At 42.2% G+C, this 17,552-nt stretch overlaps 3 protein-coding genes across 4 annotated transcripts in view; 1 reads left to right on the top strand and 2 right to left on the bottom strand.

Annotated features, from left to right (window-relative positions):
- Window positions 1-987, bottom strand: part of nme7 (NME/NM23 family member 7) — a 28,479-nt gene extending 27,492 nt beyond the window's left edge. For both annotated transcript variants that reach the window (XM_037698289.1, XM_037698290.1), the window contains exon 1: window positions 881-987. In XM_037698289.1, the coding sequence (XP_037554217.1) occupies window positions 881-883 (3 nt within the window). In that variant the 5' untranslated portion in view covers window positions 884-987. The remainder of the gene's footprint in view (window positions 1-880) is intronic.
- Window positions 988-1,439: 452 nt separating this feature from the next.
- On the top strand, window positions 1,440-8,775 carry zgc:172121 (uncharacterized protein LOC337599 homolog). Its single transcript, XM_037674997.1, has 9 exons — window positions 1,440-1,544; window positions 2,087-2,154; window positions 2,415-2,572; window positions 2,652-2,755; window positions 3,514-3,675; window positions 3,757-3,962; window positions 6,362-6,441; window positions 6,512-6,625; window positions 8,733-8,775. The coding sequence occupies exons 1-8, from the start codon at window positions 1,440-1,442 to the stop codon at window positions 6,574-6,576; spliced, it is 948 nt and encodes a 315-aa protein (XP_037530925.1). The 3' UTR covers window positions 6,577-6,625; window positions 8,733-8,775.
- A 3,087-nt stretch (window positions 8,776-11,862) lies between these two features.
- The window catches only part of LOC119407529 (basic immunoglobulin-like variable motif-containing protein), an 18,432-nt gene continuing 12,742 nt past the window's right edge, over window positions 11,863-17,552 (bottom strand). Inside the window, exons 2-9 of the mRNA XM_037674353.1 lie at window positions 16,682-16,811; window positions 15,923-16,057; window positions 13,150-13,254; window positions 12,968-13,062; window positions 12,772-12,904; window positions 12,523-12,606; window positions 12,343-12,439; window positions 11,863-12,270 (exon numbers count right to left, since the gene is read on the bottom strand). Of these exons, the coding sequence (XP_037530281.1) occupies window positions 11,968-12,270; window positions 12,343-12,439; window positions 12,523-12,606; window positions 12,772-12,904; window positions 12,968-13,062; window positions 13,150-13,254; window positions 15,923-16,057; window positions 16,682-16,811 (1,082 nt within the window). The 3' untranslated portion in view covers window positions 11,863-11,967. The remainder of the gene's footprint in view (window positions 12,271-12,342; window positions 12,440-12,522; window positions 12,607-12,771; window positions 12,905-12,967; window positions 13,063-13,149; window positions 13,255-15,922; window positions 16,058-16,681; window positions 16,812-17,552) is intronic.

The raw sequence follows: 17,552 nt of genomic DNA, 5'->3' as shown, positions 1-17,552 counted from the left end.
AGCAGCTTCTTCTAACTTTAAATAAGTTAATTGTAGTTTTAGCCATTTTTCATGTCTAAATTTGAGTGATGGAATATTTTTCAGCAAAATGACACTAATAACACTAAGTAACTAATAATATACAGTAAGTAGCTGCTTGTGTAAACTCATAATTTAAACTAATTTTCTACAAATATGAGAGTGGACCTAGCTCGGCATAACTTTATACTACACCAACTTTTACAATGAAACTGAAATGAACCTTACGAAATGAATATTCATGCCAGTTTGCGAGGACCTAGTCTTACCCTAACTAATTAATATATACAGTATTTAGGGGCGGCTGTGGCTGAGTGGTTAGAGCAGTCGTCCTCCAATGGGAGAGCTGCGGGTTCGATTCCACCAGCAGTCACATACCGTAGTGTCCCTGGGCAAGACACTGAACCCCCCCTCATGCCTCCGATGTGTGTCCCAGCGGTGTTTGAATGTGATAAAGCTCTGATTATTCTTTGTATGCATATAGTAGTGCTGTATGAATGGATAAATGAGCACATATTGTAGTGCCAAGCACTTTGTGTATCTTCATAAAAGTGCTATAAGTACAGTCCTTTTACCCTAGCTAATTAATACCCTTAAATCTAACTACTTAGCACTAGAAGTTCTAAAGATAAGTAAAGTGTCTTTACTTGTATACGTTAAAAGTGTAATTTAATTACAAGTCATAACCAGATGTTCAAATGTAGGCAGATGCGTCTACCCCGCAGTGCTACAAAGCTAATAGCTTAGCTTAGAATAAGGTTAGCAAACAACTTCCTGTTTCATTAATTTTACGCGCTAACATTAATTTTAAACCGTACTGTGTTTACACAGCAGTGGTATGAAAAAATAGATTTTAACTTACCATTTAGACAAATTAATTAACGCTACTCGACCCACTACAGACAACAAATATTGAACATTAGCTAGCGCGAGCGAACCTTCGTTTCTATAGTAACAAACCGAGGGGCGTTCAGTGAAAATTGGACGTTCAATATTTAATTTGACCATCTATTCAAATGAGAAACGTGGAGTAGTTTTAATAATAACGAAACTTTAGCGACGATAGTAATATAATAAATGTTGATACAAAATACACTAGTGCCTAACATACACAACAGATGAAACCGTAAGTTTTTCCGAAATAGTAATACAATATTGTAATGCATGTATGTTTCGCATTCTCTCGTTGTTCTCGTTGTACAACCCGCCATCTAGTGGTGGCCTCCGAACATCGTCAGCGTCAGAATCAGCTCTTAGTTGTCAAAATTTCGGATGATCGTAAATGCAACCTTTTGACCCTTACCCGGAACAATAATAAAGCACCCGGAAAAGCGTTTCATGTGTTAGTAGTATCGTAATTTCTCTGATTTGAGCACGCTTAATATAAATAAAAGGTTTGGACTCAATTTCAGCATTTCCACATGGATTCATCTGCTCGTCTAAGACATTTCCTACATGATAACAGACCACTTATCTTGGATGGAGGACTGGCAACTGAACTAGAAGCTCAAGGAGCCAAACTACAGGTGAAGCTTGTAAACAAACTTATCTGCTGTATTATACCACACGTTAAAGCTGTTTATTAAGAACTACGACTTATTGGTTAATCTTGTTTAATTACCTGAAGATGATTGTGTTATATTTCCTTACTGGCCCTTTAACACTTGCATTGCTTCATTGTTGTCCTCTAGTTATTATGACTCAAGTCTCTCCGTAGTTTATTTACACTTTATTTTAGTTTTGTGAAGTTTAAAGCATTTTGCAAGATTTATATTGCTGTGAATGATTAAACAAATCCACTAGTTTGTACTTCTAGCTCTGTTCTTGAACATTTACTTTATGCTGCTGTATCTTAAGGCTGAGAATTCATTATTGTTTACGTGATAGTATAATATTTGTGAGATAAACTCCTTAAAAATAGCTATATGTGATTTGTATCACAAGATTAGTCATCATGAATGTTGATTTTGTTTAAAAGACCAGATATTTAGTATGTTTTACAGTACAGACGTCTAAATGCATAGAGATTTTCAAAACCAGACTGAAATGTTTGTGTGTGCACCTGTAGGGAGATCCTCTGTGGAGTGCCAGGCTTTTGCACACAAATCCTCAGGCCATAAAAGATGCTCATTACAGGTGGGTTCATGCAAAACATGAGATGCAAATATCAGTGGTTAATTGTAACATTAGCTTCTGACTTCAGATTTTCAGCTAAAAAACTTTTAACTGTTTGGATTTTGTTTAAGTTACAGTAAAGTCAATGTTTGGACAGAAGAAGTTAGAAGAAAATGCAATATCTAAGAATTTTTGGAACTTTAGATCAAATTAGCAATGTCAGTGCACTGAAAAGATAAGTACCAGCTGTGTGACTTACATGTGTTACTTCCCATGAACAGTTTTCTGTTCAGCGGTGCTGATGTCATCACGACAGCAACGTACCAGGCGAGCATCCAGGGGTTCATCAACCACCTAAACGTGAGCCCTAATGACGCCAGAGAGCTCCTGATGTCTGGGGTTCATCTGGCTAAAGAGACGGCTGCAAGCTTTGCATCTGGTAACAAACGTTCAAATCAGAGCAGAGAAGCTGGTGTGTCTGGAAGTGTTGTGATGCCCTGCCTGTTCGTGTCCTAAAGGGGGGAGAAATCCGTTTGTGGCCGGGTCAGTCGGACCATATGGAGCCTTCCTTCACGACTCCTCAGAGTACACTGGAGCTTACGCAGAGGACCTGAGTGTTGAAGTGAGCTGCTCCTAAATACTACTGATTCAGTAAAACCATAATGCTTCAGAGGGTTACCCAGACAGACTGCTAATCAGTTTATCAATGCATAAAGCACCTTTATTACTAATGTTTCATTATTAATTTGTTTTTGTCATGTTTACATTTTACTCCTGCAGCTTTAGCAATTTAAAAAAATACCATCAAAATGTGCAGCTCAGTCAATGGAAGAGTAAAACCCTCTGAATTTCGGCATTACTTGCACTCGTGCAGCATAAACAAAATTTCCAACAAACTAAAAAAATAAATTATAAACAAAAGAGTTTTACCAAAACAAGTGAGAAAATGCTTTTCATTTTCTTAATTTTTCTGTCTTTTTGATTTGTCATATCTCCTACATTAATTACTGTACACACACAAAAAATGTGTAATGATCACTTTATATTTTTCAGTCTTGTAGTTTTTGCACAGTGATGTATGTTTGAGGCTTACTTTTTACTCTGTTTCAATCTGCCAGTCACATGAAGCGTGTGTGGTTACCCTGGTGACCCCAGTGAGCCACTGACAGAGGATTTTATCTTCTTTTATACATCAAAACACCATTTTGTAAGCTTAGATTAATACAAAACAGTCCTAAATTACTACAGGGCTCTAGAGAAGATGGAGTTTCTGACAGTAGCTGCATTGAAACCCTTTAAATGTTAAAATACGGTATCAGCAGAGTAAATTGTTCATTTACCTGTAGGATAAAATAACAACAAAGGATCTCTTCACTTTAGGAGCTTAAAGTTTGGCATCGGCCGCAGGTCGACTGCTTAGCTGCAGCAGGATCTGACCTCATAGCTTTTGAGACGATCCCGAGCCTGAAAGAGGCCGAGGCTGTGGTGGAGCTGCTCAGAGAGTTCCCCAACTCAGTCGCATGGCTGTCTTTCTCCTGTAAGGTAACCACTACTGGTAAAAACTGTCAGCTCGCGTTGAACTCGCAGTGACAAGATGATTCGCGCTGCGCTAACCCTCCCCAGGATGCGAAGCATATTTCAGATGGCAGCCTGTTCGCCGATGCTGTGAAGGTCGCCAGCAGGTCGTCCCAGCTGCTGGCTGTAGGAGTCAACTGCTGCCCTCCAGCTGTGGTGGAGCCCCTGTTGGACTCTGCCAGGTCCCTGCTGAGCCCCAACATGAGCTGGGTGGTGTACCCCAACAGCGGAGAGGAGTGGGACACGGAGCAGGGGTGAGTCTTCAGCTGCACTGAACACTGAGTTTCATGAAGAGAATAATGTTCTCTGAAAACTCAACGGTGAAGAAATGTATCAAAATTGATACTAACACACTGTCCAAAAGTTAAAACAATTTATTTTTTTGAGAAAAACCACAAATTTAAATAAAAGGGCATCTACTTAAAGTTAAACTATAGTTATCATTTTTTATTTTTTGTTTTTAATCACATTGTTACATACAGAATGTTCACAATCCTAATAACAGTAACAATATAATCAATATTTTGCACACTGAGTGATTCTTCCTTTTTAACGCATGACACGTGTATGTGTGTGTGTGTGTGTATATATATATATATATATATATATATATATATATATATATAGTTACTTCGAGACAAAGGCTGGTTGTGGGTTACAGGTTACCCAGAGGCCCCCCTCTCGGACCCAGGATCCGCCTCCAGCCCACGTCACTTCCCCCGGCTCGAATCTCTCTCAGAAGTGGCAGCTCATACTAACAATAAATCAAGGAAACATGAATTCAGTTTTACCAACTGTATTAAAATCAAGGCAGGAAAAGGTTACAGTTTACAGCGCTGGTCTCTCCGGTCTGTGACGCGTTCACAAACTCGGAAGAACCCCAATGTCCTGTGTCATTACTCATTTATAGGGTCCTGGACTACTCCTCAGAAGAGGAGCTCAACCTGTCAGTGTATGAGGGGGAGTGACTAAGTTTGATCTCAATGGATCTTACATGGACTGACGTGTAAGGAAATATGATACAATGCTTCAAAAGCCTTTCTACGTGATGTAGCAAGCAGAAATAAACTCTATTCCTTGACGGATATTGAATCCCTGGGAGGCTCTTTTTAGAGTTGCTGCTGACCCAGTTTAACCCAGTCAGAACCGTGTCATTATTTCATTATAATCCCGTCTCTGAGCAGATCCAAACCCCAGGACCAGTCTAGATAAATATCTTAACTATATATATATATATATATATATATATATATATATATATATAGTAGGTTGTTAATGAAATCAGAATAAAATAAATAAGTGGTACACCAGTGTCCCTCGTCACTGAGGAATTGAAATAGTGAATGTTTGTAGTTTTTGAGATGAGTGTTTTTCAGGACTGGATTTTGATGTGGTGATCCAATTTCTGATGGGGGACATTCTTAGACTTAGTTGTAGCCACACACCCAAATAAAAGTCGACACTGCACTTATTTTTCAACTTATCATGCTCACAACACAGATGGACATTTATGTTGGCAGCCATCTTGGATTTTGACACGGCAACCCAATTTTGGAGCTCCACGGGAGAGATTGCTTAAAAAAAAGACAGACTGAAATTTTCCATGAGACATTTTACAGACCTACCAAATGTGGCCAAGTGTGCACAGGTTTCAGTTGAGACTCAAACTATCCATCAAGGACAACACTATCCTCACAGTAAAGCATGGTGGAGGCAGCATCATGTGGGGATGGTTTCCATCAGCAGGGGCAGGCAGAACACCTGGTCAGAGTTAAAGGAATGAACAGGTAAAATATAGAGATGCTTAGTGTTCCAGAGCTCTGAGTCTGGTACAGAGGTGACCCTGAACACACCACTGAAGCAACACTTTAGTGGTTTAAGGAGGAACAGGTAAATGTTCTGGAAAGAACCAGCAAGACAAGAAGCACCCATCCAACCTGAAGGAGTTGCAGCAATTTGGTCATGAAGACCAGACAAAAAATTCTAGTCTCTCGATTGACCGGGCTCATGGAGACATATCTGGTTTCTAATACTTTGCATGTGCAAATTTTGAATTAGCCTTTTTGCAAAGTAGTAGTTATGATGTGTAAATTAAATGTACATGAACCCTCCAAAAAAACACTACTGCCCAGGTCGTAAGACACCAAAACCTAGAGAATACAGAGGATAACAGGGTGGGGTGTGAATATTTTTGCAACCTACAGTACAAAAGCGTAGAGTTTATCGTCAGGTGGTGCAGTTTGGTTTAATTCCCAGTCCGGGGGCCTTTCTGGGTGGAGTTTGCATGTTCTCTCCGTGCATGCGTGGGTTTTCTCCCACAGACCAAAAACATGCATGCTAGACTGATTGGTAACTCTAAATTGTCTCTAGGTGTGAGTGAGAGAGTGAATGGTTGGTTGTGTCATTTGTCTCTATGTGTCCCTGTGATGGAATGGAGACCTGTCCAGGGTGACTGCTGGATATGGGCACCAGTGACCCCCGTGAACTGAAAATGAGGAAGCGGATAAAGATAATGGATGGATGGATTTACGCCACTGCCGATACATGATTAGAGGCGATACGTTTCAGTTACAAAATAGATCTAGGTGGTTCATGCAGAGGTTCTTTTTTTATTTTTATTTTACAAATGCTTCGTTTTTCTTTCTGTATAAAGATGGCAGACATCTGGACAGACGTCAGGATGGATTTCTGAGTTGAGTCCCACGTGGCTGAAACAGGGTGCTGCTCTGATAGGTAAGACTCTTCCATCCCTTCATCTCCTGTTTTGCAATACTTCTGCTGAGCTGCGTGCTTTTTCCTCCAGGTGGATGCTGCCGCATCAGTCCTGCTCACATTTCAGAGTTAAAACAGCAGCTGAAAGGAAGCTGAACTCCTCCATCAAAAACGAACGACTACTCACACATGAAGTCAAGCTATGGTTAGAACGGTAACAATCCTTACAGCAAGTTGCAAGCATCATAATTTGAAAATCTCATTACATAACTTGTAAAAGAGCCATACATGTTGCTGGTTAAAGATATCGTCATACAAGGCAATATTTTGTGTATTCTGTACCACGCTTCGGTTAGACCCAGGCAGACTAGGGGAGCAGGAAGTTAAAAAAAGATGGATTTATTAATAAACAAAACAAAAGGCTGACGTGGCAGCAGAACTTACATTAAACATGGAGCAATCAGGAACACGACAGAAATGAGGGAAACACAGGGAGGGCTGATGATTTGATGATTATCACCGTTATTACAAACGGGTGTGAGTGATAAGTGGCTGGAGAGAGAGAGACTGAGGAGTGGTGAGTGGCACGGAAACACAGAGTCAAAACACTAGGATCAGAAGAGAAAATACAAATCATAAGGGGAATAGAGACAAGAAAAACTCTAACCAAAAACACAGATTACATCAGTACCCCTGCCTTTCTTGGTTTTCTTGTACAAAATCAAGAATCAAACTGGGTGGGTGGAGGGGAAAAAACCAGGACGGAGGGCACGAAGGAAAAACAAAGATCAAAATCTAAAAACGGACAGGACCTGGGACGACTCAAAATGCAGAACACAAAAATTCATGCAGAACGGCCCGGGCACCATCCAGAGTGAGACGAGAGTTCAGGCGGATGGCACGGAAACTGTCCATGGGTGAGAGGTGTCCACCTGGACACTCTTGGAATCAGGTGGACAAGACCTGAAGAGACCACAGGGGAGGCTGTGGTGGCAGACGGCAAACCAGTGATGAAAGATGCAGATGTAGACACCAGAGAGGAGAGAGCTGCAGCAGGCGACCTAGTAATGGTGGATGTGGCAGAAGAAGTTGAACCAGTGATGATGGGGGCAGCTGCAGTGGCAGATGGTGATGGACTGGAGAAGGAGGCTGCAGCAGACCAGGGGACCAGGGGAGCTGCATCTGATGAGATCAGAGGAACTACAGTGGCCAATGAGAATGTTGAGACTGAAGCAGGAGAGACCACAGGGACTGCAGAACCAGGGGCAGAGCAGAGGTCGTCAGCCCCGACACCCAAGGAGTGACTCAGAGGAGGTGGATCATCGTTCCTGACAACCACGGAGAGACATGAAGGAAGTGGGTAGTTCCTGGCACCCACGGAGAGACAGGAAGGAAGTGGGTAGTTCCTGGCAACCACGGAGAGACAGGAAGGAAGTGGGTAGTTCCTGACAACCACGGAGAGACAGGAAGGAAGTGGGTAGTTCCTGACAACCACGGAGACACAGGAAGGTGAAGCGTCATGGCCAACCTCCACACAGACACCGGAGAATGGGTTTGGCTGTTTATTTGACTGAGTAGGACTCGGCTGCTTCGTCAGCTGAAGGGGGTCCTCCGGAGGTTCAGCCTCACCAGGCTGCTCAGAAACCCCCGGAGGCCCAACTCTGCAGGGCTACTTCTGCTGCTGAGACCCTGATGACTTCCATGTCACAGGAGACTGACAGAGAGAGGGCTTGGGTTCTGCAGACCTGGTTTGGGTCTGCCGTCGGCCCCTCTTAGTTGGTGATGAGGAGGGAGGTCTTTACTAGGGGTTGAATAGACAAGTCGACTAGTCAATTCTAGGACATCTCGCGAGTTTTTAAATTTCACGTCAACTAGTCGCAGTCAGTGATTGTGTCATGTGATCAGCGCCGGCTACAAAACGGATTCTTCCAAGCAGATGGAAGGCGAGGAGCTGGCAAAGTCTTCCCAAACAGGTAGAAATACATCAACAGTGTGAAGCATTTCACTAAAGATGATGTTTTTAATTTCATTTAATCCACTAAATAAAATAAATTAAAACAACAGGTGTGCTCCACCAGAGAATCCACCACCGCCGTGTTCACCGCGCACCACCTAGTGTTGATTCTGGAGTCCATCAGAATAGGTGTGTCAGATTGTCCACAGGTGGACCTTATAATTAATCATGGAATGGTTAGAGGCTTCAAAAGAAAGGGGTGAATACATTCAGCTTTCTGTTTCATATAAAAACATTTAACTTCACTTGGAGCATTTAGTGTTTAATTAACGTCAAACTGAAAATCTGTCATTTCCAGACTGTAAGGCAACAGAACACCAAGGGGGTGAAAGAACCACAGCTGAAGGATGTGCCGTGGAAACTACGCTGACAGATTCCAGATGCAAGAACTTTAATAGTTATTTGAAAAAGATTGGTCTACTTATGTGTTCAGTGTTTGTCACAAGTTTAAGAAACTATAAAAACCTGTTTTCACTTAGTAAGTTTTTGAGTTTAGGTTAATAAAATAATAAATCTTGATACAGAACTTTGTCGTTTCTTTAACAAAACAAGGGAGGACAACTTGTTTTAGATTATTTTAGTGTAAATTTGTGATAAATGATGCAGACTCAATATACAGTGTGTCAAGCATCTTTTAGGTCTGATGAGAAATAAACGATAGTTCCAGGATGTTTTTTAAATCTGAATTTATTGTAAAATAAACTACAACAAACCCACTGGAGAAGGCCAGCAGGATCACATCTGTGTGGGATCAAACACAAAAGATGCAAACAGAAGTGTAGGAAGGAGCCTCTTAATCTGAAAACAAACCACCTTTATTTTGAAGGCCGAGGGACGCCGTGTCCGTACAGCTCCTCTCTTCTAAAAACTTTTAACACAACTGGAGGAGTCAAAAAGCACGAGAGGAAAACACCAGCAGTTTTCACAACACTTTGCACAGGATTTGCACTGAACTAACCACCGAGCATCACGTGTGAAACACGTCCACTTACTGTACAAAGAACTGTGGCTCGTCATCTTTAATTAACAAGTCTCGTGCAAATTAATTAGACTAACCTGTATAAATAATAGAGATTAAATGAATTCATGTTTCTGACAGAAGTTGGTCATAAATCAAGGAAAGTGTTAGCCCTCCTGCTGCCCTTGGGTCAGAAACACTTGTCACTCTGACCCAAAAGGCAACAGAAGCTGCAGTACGGTGAAGGACGTGAAATTCACAGGAACATGTTTGATAAGACAACGAAACTATGAATCATGCTCCCTCCACATTCAGAGGGATAAAATATTAAACACTTATTGTTTAAATAACGGCAGCACGGTGGCGCAACTGGTAGAGCTGCTGCCTCTCAGCGAGCAGGTCCTTGGTTCAAACCCCGGTCCAGGGGCCTTTCTGGGTGGAGTTTGCATGTTTTCTCCGTGCATGCGTGGGTTTTCTCCGGGTACTCCGGTTTCCTCCCACAGACCAAAAACATGCATGTTAGGCTGATTGGTAACTCTAAATTGTCCCTAGGTGTGAGTGAGAGAGTGAATGGTTGTTTGTCTCGTTTGTCTCTATGTGTCCCTGTGATGGACTTGCGACCCGTCCAGGGTGTACCCCGCCCCTCGCACAGTGATTGCTGGACATGGGCACCAGCGACCACCGTGACCCAAAATGGAATAAACGGGTAAAGAAAATGGATGGATGTTTAAATAACATTTATTTTTAGATTGTGAGGTTTGGGTCTCTGTTCTCTCAGTAGTTTTGTGCTTATTTTTGTGCCCTCTGAGCAGCACTTCCATGTTCCTAGGCCTCCCACAATAACACATTTTGCTGGCCTGGGCGATTAATTGTCTCAGAAATTATTGTGATAAACGATAATATTGTTTGAAATTTGACAAGAATTAGTAATTAATGACAAATTTAAGAGATGTTTTATTAAGGGCAGCACTATGCCGCAACTGGTAGAGCTGCTGCCTCTCAGCGAGCAGGTCCCCGGTTCAAACCCCGGTCCAGGGGCCTTTCTGGATGGAGTTTGCATGTTCTCTCCGTGCATGCGTGGGTTTTCTCCGGGTGCTCCGGGTTCCTCCCACAGACCAAAAACATGCATGTTAGACTGATTGGTAACTCTAAATTGTCCCTAGGTGTGAGTGAGAGAGTGAATGGTTGTTTGTCTCTATGTGGCCCTGTGATGGACTTGCGACCCGTCCAGGGTGTACCCCGCCCCTCGCACAGTGATTGCTGGACATGGGCACCAACGACCCCCGTGACCCAAAATGGAATAAGCGGGTAAAAGATAATGGATGGATGTTTTATTAATTTGTTTTGCATGTAGTACCTTTTTTGACCACTAGATGGCAGTACAAAACTGTTTGAACCGAAGGATGGATAGTGAGGGAGGGAGCGGCGTGTGTCTTTAAGAAAAATGGGAGGGAGGTCTCTTGACGTGACATGGACTGTTTCTCTTCAGTTCTCAAAATGGCAGACAGTGTGGTTTGAGCTCTTTAGCATAGCATTTTTCCACACAAAGCTTTTAATAAAAAATAAAAAAAATCAGTAAATAAGTTCTCAACTTGAGACCATCTTATCACAAGCAGAACTGGTTTGTTCCACTTTGGAGTAAGCTGTTGGGGGAAGAATCAGTTTTGTTGTGCGTTTCCTTGACTGATGAAGCCTTCCAGACCGAAGGTGAAACGTTTCAGCACGAAAAAAGAAACTGTCCAGATGACCTGACTGAAAAATGTTGGGAAGTTCTCAACTTCTTTTTGCAGAGAAAAACAACTTTTTAGACGAAGGCACGGATTTCAACCGTGAATTTTGGAGTTTCGACAAGACGGAGCTGTTTTGAAGTGAGTTTGTTTCTGTGTAAAAACTATAAATATCTGTTGCAGGTAGCTCTTTGAACGAACTCCATGAGAAACGGTACCGTTCTGACAGCAAGTCCAAATGCAGCAGAAACATCTCCACACACCACCAACTTTATAAACAGACTGTTATCTACATCTTTACATCACAGTCCACACACCATTATCTTTACTAATATTATTAAGTTCATATTATATGTGACCTCTGGGTGTGACGGCTAATCCACTGCTGTCACTATTGGTGCTAGAAAAACAAAATCATACTGTAATTCCACATAAACAACAATGTAATCCTAAATTAACTGGTGTGCAAAGGTTTAAAAAATGACATGAGCATTAACCTTTATGCAGTTTTGGATTGTTTTTTTAAGAGCCACAGTCCTCTTTGAGCTTGGTTCTTTTTGTTAGCTGTTAGCTTATCAATCCAGTCGAGCCTGAATTATTTCTCTAAACGCAGGCTGTTCAAAAAGCTCCCTACAAATGGTAAGAAGTTAGCGCTGAACACTGAAATTCACATCAGAGTGGCTGAACTATCCCTTTAAGTCTTTGCAAGAATGACCTAAAGCAGCTTATTCTCTAACAAAGTGACGTTTTGAGTGTTTATACTAATGATAAACTTCATCCATGGCCCATCGGAGCCCCTTGTTCTCGGCTCGGTGGATGATCTTGCCTGTTAGCCCACACCAACCGTTTCAGTCCGTCATGTCCTCCTCGAGGTCGCTGTCGGGGGAACTCCTCTGTCTGTGCTCCGTGGTGTTGGACAGGCGCTTCCAGCTGCTGTCCTTCTGACTGCCCATACTCTGAGAGCGTCCCAGCGGGCCCAGGCGCTTGGACGGCATTCTCTCCTCTGAGTCCTCAGCCACGCCACCGTGGGCTCGCTCAGTGCCGGAGTGGTGAAAGTCGTGCCGCAGGTTCTCTAAATTTAGCGCCCAGGGGCCGAGCTTCTGCCAGTTCACTCTCTGAAAGGCCATGATGCAGTGCAGGTTTCCTCCCACCTAAAAAACAAACAGTCCAGTTAAAAACTAATGTGCACAGATCAGCTCTGAGCAGAATGTGAGCGCGGGAACCTTTTTGGTTTTGCGTTGCTGAATCCCCCTCTCTGTGTGACGAATGTCCAGGTATTCAGGGTTCTGCGTGTTGAGGTCAGTCACAACGTCCAGCCATCTGCACAGAGAAGATCTTGTTAAGCAGCTCGACAACGGCAGATCATTAAATGAATGAAGAAGAAAAAACATTTAGAGACCTACTTTTTACAGTGAATAGCTGGATGCTTTCTACTGGGCTCACCAATTAAGATCCAGTATTCTGTTTCATTTGTGGGTAGTGGGCCCCTTCAGGCAGGAAAAATAACATTTATAAACAAGTAGTTCATGAACGAGACAAGTAAAAACACTGTTTTTAATGTGAACCGAGCTCCTTTTGAACAAATCTTACATTTGAAAAGCTGTATTAGGGCATTTCCCCACAATTTGAAATAAAACTGGACGTTCGTGTACCTGTAAGCCTTCGCTGCTTTGAGGGGCGTGGCCTCGAAGCCCACGGGGCAGAAGTAATGGTTCTGACAGTGGTAAATGTAGGCCATGGACTCGTCCTTCAGCCCCTGCGTCAGCTTCAACAGAGCGCCTTCAGCTGAAGGGCAGAGACACGTTTTCACACCTGTTGCTTTCTAAGCCAACATGCAGGTGAGCTCACCTGTTTCTCCGGCAGTCTTGTGTTTTCCGTGCGGTTTGTACAGAATATAGGAACAACCTCGCACACGGAAATTGTCGTTGATTTGTCTGAACCATCTGGAGGAAAAAAACAAAACACTTGAGTGCTGCGATGAGAGATTTTCATCATATATGTGTAAAAACCTAAAGGAGCAGCACGTGCACCTCATCAGAGTGGCGTTGCCGGTGAAGGGACCAAACTTTATGTCTTCAAAAGGCGGCTGAAAGCCCAGAATGTGCAGAGCTTCCTCCTGAGAGATGGGAGGAAGACTACCAAAACAAACACGCATGAACTTATCAAGAAATAGCTGCTGCAGCGATGATCCAAAGGAGCTGTGGTCACACACTAACAATGCTGTCCAGTCCACACATTCAGGTTAAACATGACCGGGGAGAACAAACCCACTGGTCTGAGTCAACGGAGTCAACTCCTCATTAATTAAACCTTACGCTTGGATATTAAGAGGACTACGTCAGCTAGAAGAACAGAATACCAAACAGAAAGACAAAATAGATGCACTGAACATGGTCAGGAGAACCTCCTGGTTTGTTGTGTGGTCAACAAAGCACATCAAATGTTCTGTAGTTGACTCGGAGTGAAAGCAGGAGTCTTCACATGTTTCCATAAAAAATAACTAAACATAAAGTGGATTAATGCTCTTTCAGTAGCAAGCTGTCATCTTGTTACTTGACGAGTTCCCTGATCATCTCACCCCTGACCAAAGATCTCTGATACATATTCTCATGACGGCAAGAAAAATGATCACGGTCAGTTGGATGAAACCCGACCCACCAACTAGTGATCAATGGATTCCAACAATAAGACAACAACAATTAACAGCTCAACTTCAATTTAAAACACAGAGCTTTGAAAGACTGTGGGGACCTATTGTTGACTCTCTTGTTGTTTTTATTTTTGTTTTAATTTGACCCTGTACAAATGTGCATTGTGTTTTTGTTGTTGAAAAGATGGCTCAATCTCAAGACTAAACAGTTTGTATGTGATTTGCCTTGTTCTTGTTTGGCAAGAAAAGTAAAAAATTTAAATTAAATTTAAAATACAGATATAACAAACAATAGACTGATCTGAATCCAAAACGGTTTTTGTGCCGTGTTGTTTAATGAGAAACCCGTGGGTTGTACTGTGAAGTGAAATTAGCTGAAAAGCAGAGGTTTGTGCAACACAAAGGACTAGACGTGCACAGGAACAGCTCCATGCGTGCGTCTTTCTTTAACTTAATGTTATCTCGAGGACAAAAACAGATCAACGTTTCTGTGTTGTTCTAGTTTGACCATTTTAAATAAACATTTTGTTAAAAAACACTACATTAAAACTTCCCTAATCTTAAAAGTAAGTCAGTGGACCACATGTAGGTGTTGATCAAATGTTGGTCTTTTAATTACAAAATATAAACTCACATTTATCCAGGGACATAATGTCATAAATTTATGGATTCTAATATATTTACTGTGTGCTTGATCAAAACACGGTTTTTAAATTCTGAATCTCAGCATTAAACATGTAAGAAGTGTGTTGGAAACTTATAAACCTTTTCACTAGTTTGCACCTCTAAGAAGCTGCAGCATAAAAATTATTGTATCGTCCAACACATTACCATCAGAACCATCAATGAAACTGATGTGAAATGAGCTTTAAACTTCTTTTTGTATTGAGAGGTCTATTAAACTGTTAGTTCACTGTATTTCAGAGAATACTTAATAAACAGGGTCTTCATTAGTGATGGGTCCAATGAAGATCCCAGTAGGCCTCACTGAAACCTTTAGAGCCCACAGAGGGGGCTCTATTTAACTGAACCACATGAGCAGGTTCCCAGACGGAGCCAAAGTCCAACCACTAAAACTCGTTTGGTTTGCTCAGTGAACACACGTCGGGACAAAGTCAGAGTTTCATAAACTTCTGAAGTGTCAGAGCTTTTGATCTTTCTGTAAACGGCTGGTTTAACTCATTAATAAAACTACACGTTCATGAGTGAAACCTCGGGGGGAGCGGAGTTTGAGGTGAGCAAAGAAATAACTTTTTCCTTTTGTTTTCTTTAATTAGAAGATTTTTATATTAAAAAAGTGAATTAATCAGAACCACCACTGTAGTACAGGTTCAATTAATGGAGTGCTGCTTCGTAAGCTTTTTTCAGATGAGGTAAGAAGCCATTTCAGAATTAACACTAGTACAAACTAGAGATGCACCAATCTTATACCAATATCGGTACAGATATCGAGGAGAAAAAAAAAACACTTTCTGGATCGGGTATCGGTGACAATGTGACCGATCCATGACTCGGCAGATCTATTCACTCTAATTCTATGCTTTGTGATCTGAGTGACGTCACGCGCTAACGTACTGACTGAACAAATTAAAGTCGTGTTGTTTTTACACGTTTGACCAAGCTTGTGAAGCTCTTGGTGTGTTTAAATGTGCTGTTATGGTGCAGAGTTTTCAATAAATTTGTAATTCAGTACATTCATGTCTGCGTTTAAAAAAAACAAATGTTTTAAATTAATTCAGCACTGGGTTTGTAAGTTCACACATCCAGGTAGACAACAAAAATGGCTAAATCATGTCATCTGGACCAGTTTCAGAAAAGGGTCCAGATGACATGATTTAGCCATTTTTGTTAATTCAGCACTGTTTTTCTGTATCAGATCAGTATCGACCGACACTAAACAGCAGGTATCGGATCAGAAGTGAAAAAAATGGATTGGTGCATCCCTAGTACAAATACCGGGTATACTCGCTGTGAAACATGGTGACTTCTTGTCCTGGACTACACTGTAACTTAAAGGCTGCGCAATAATCTAAACACCACAGTTCAGACTGACATCATTAAAGCACAAACTGTACCTCAAAGCCATTTTTAAACACGCAGAAGACGGTATGGCTCTTTAATGTCCTGAGAAGAATAAATGGGTGACTGCTCACCTCCCTGCTCCCAGCGTGCTGTATAAGAAGTTCCAGCAAGACACCAAGGAGGAGATTCCACAAGAAGTCTTGTACTGCGGCCGACTGATGCAGTACCTGCAGGAGGAAGCATCCAGGTGATCTGCAGGTGGACTACTGCCTCACAGGAGAAGAATAAGGATACAACGCAACAAGAAAAGCTCTGCTGGTGTGACCAGACGAGCTCCTACTTCTCCAACATTTCCATTCAAGACAAAATAAGTTTTTGGTATTTCCAAAAACTAAATCTTTGCTAAAAGCTCTGTCTTCATTTTGGTTTTGGAATGACTCCATGAGCAGTGAAACACTGGTCTGCACCAAATGACACAATCTGTTCAAAGTCAGACAGAAACCTGAAGAGGACTTTGTGAAGCTGTTTTTGCTGGGTGGTTCAGAGATGTTGGGGGCCGTTCTGAATAAATTATATTCTTCACATTTCTCAAACATTGTTACAATGAATGTATGAAATCATGTACTTTGAACCAAACCTGTTGTAGTCACATAACATTGTTTTCTTTTCTTAGGAGAAACACGAGGATGGGGTGTTTTAATAAATAGTTCTGTCTTAGCAATAGTTAATTTTAATGTTAGTTTTTTTTACTTTCTTTCAAATCTTAAAATGGTTTAAAAAAAAATTTTCTGTTTGAAAGATGTATAGAGATTTATCCTCAAGATGTGAAAATCTTTTCTGGCAATCCCTTAGGACGTCACTAAACAACAGAAGAACAGGCAGAACGTTACCATCGCCGCAGGTCCAGCACTTTTCTCTGTTTGATCTCCTCCAGTGAGGCGTGGATGGAGACATCCTGCAGGTTCCTGCTGGGTCGGTCTGAAGACCTCATCTTCTTGGTGCTGCACTTCTTCCCATTGCCTGAAACACAGTGTTAGTCGTGGAGGCTACACATTCTCAAATTACAATCTGCACAGCTCTAAAGGAGCTTGGATATGCTCAACTGGAATTCTTACGTAACAGTAAGTTCTATGTCATATAGGCTTCGCCCTTTAAGGCTGTCGCTGATGGGTTTATCCCGTTATGCGTTGCATAAGCACTGAAAAAAATTAGTCCACGCCCACCTGCTGTGTGGGCCCCACCCGGTCCGTATAAATTACGTTAAGAGCGGGAAATCGGCTCCCATTTTTTCTTCAGCGAGCTAAAATAGCACTGTCAGAAGAACAAGAAGGAAAATTGTGTAGATGACCAACCTTTGTTAAGAATGCTTGGCCCGGCAGTCAACCTCCGGTCGTCCGGTGAGTTCTCCTCCCCGAGGAGAAGCTGACGAGCAGTCTTATTTCAAGGTAAGCGCCGAGGAATATTTTCCAGTGACAGGTCACTACACGCTGGACAACGCCATCTTGTATTTTTCCTCGTATCGCCGACCCTCGGAGCGAATCGGATGGTTCCTCCGGGGACAGGCGTGCTCAGCTGCAGCCCCCGCTGCTCATTCCCTCCTGGGGAGCGTAGTGTCGGTGGAAGGGGGCTGAGTGAATGCTCACCCCATCCCACCTCGTTTTTCGCATCGGCGATCACACCGCTCCCGGCCGACGGCGCCCCCCAGGGTTTGCCCGGTGTAGTGAACCTAACCTGATGTCAAATCTGACCAGATGGACAGAA

The sequence above is a fragment of the Nematolebias whitei genome, chromosome 3, assembly GCF_014905685.2.
Source record: "Nematolebias whitei isolate Nwh7 chromosome 3, NemWhi1, whole genome shotgun sequence".
In the NCBI taxonomy this organism is placed as follows: domain Eukaryota; kingdom Metazoa; phylum Chordata; class Actinopteri; order Cyprinodontiformes; family Rivulidae; genus Nematolebias; species Nematolebias whitei.
The sequence above is the reverse complement of the archived record's forward strand: the minus strand, read 5'-3'. Positions and strand labels throughout refer to the sequence as shown.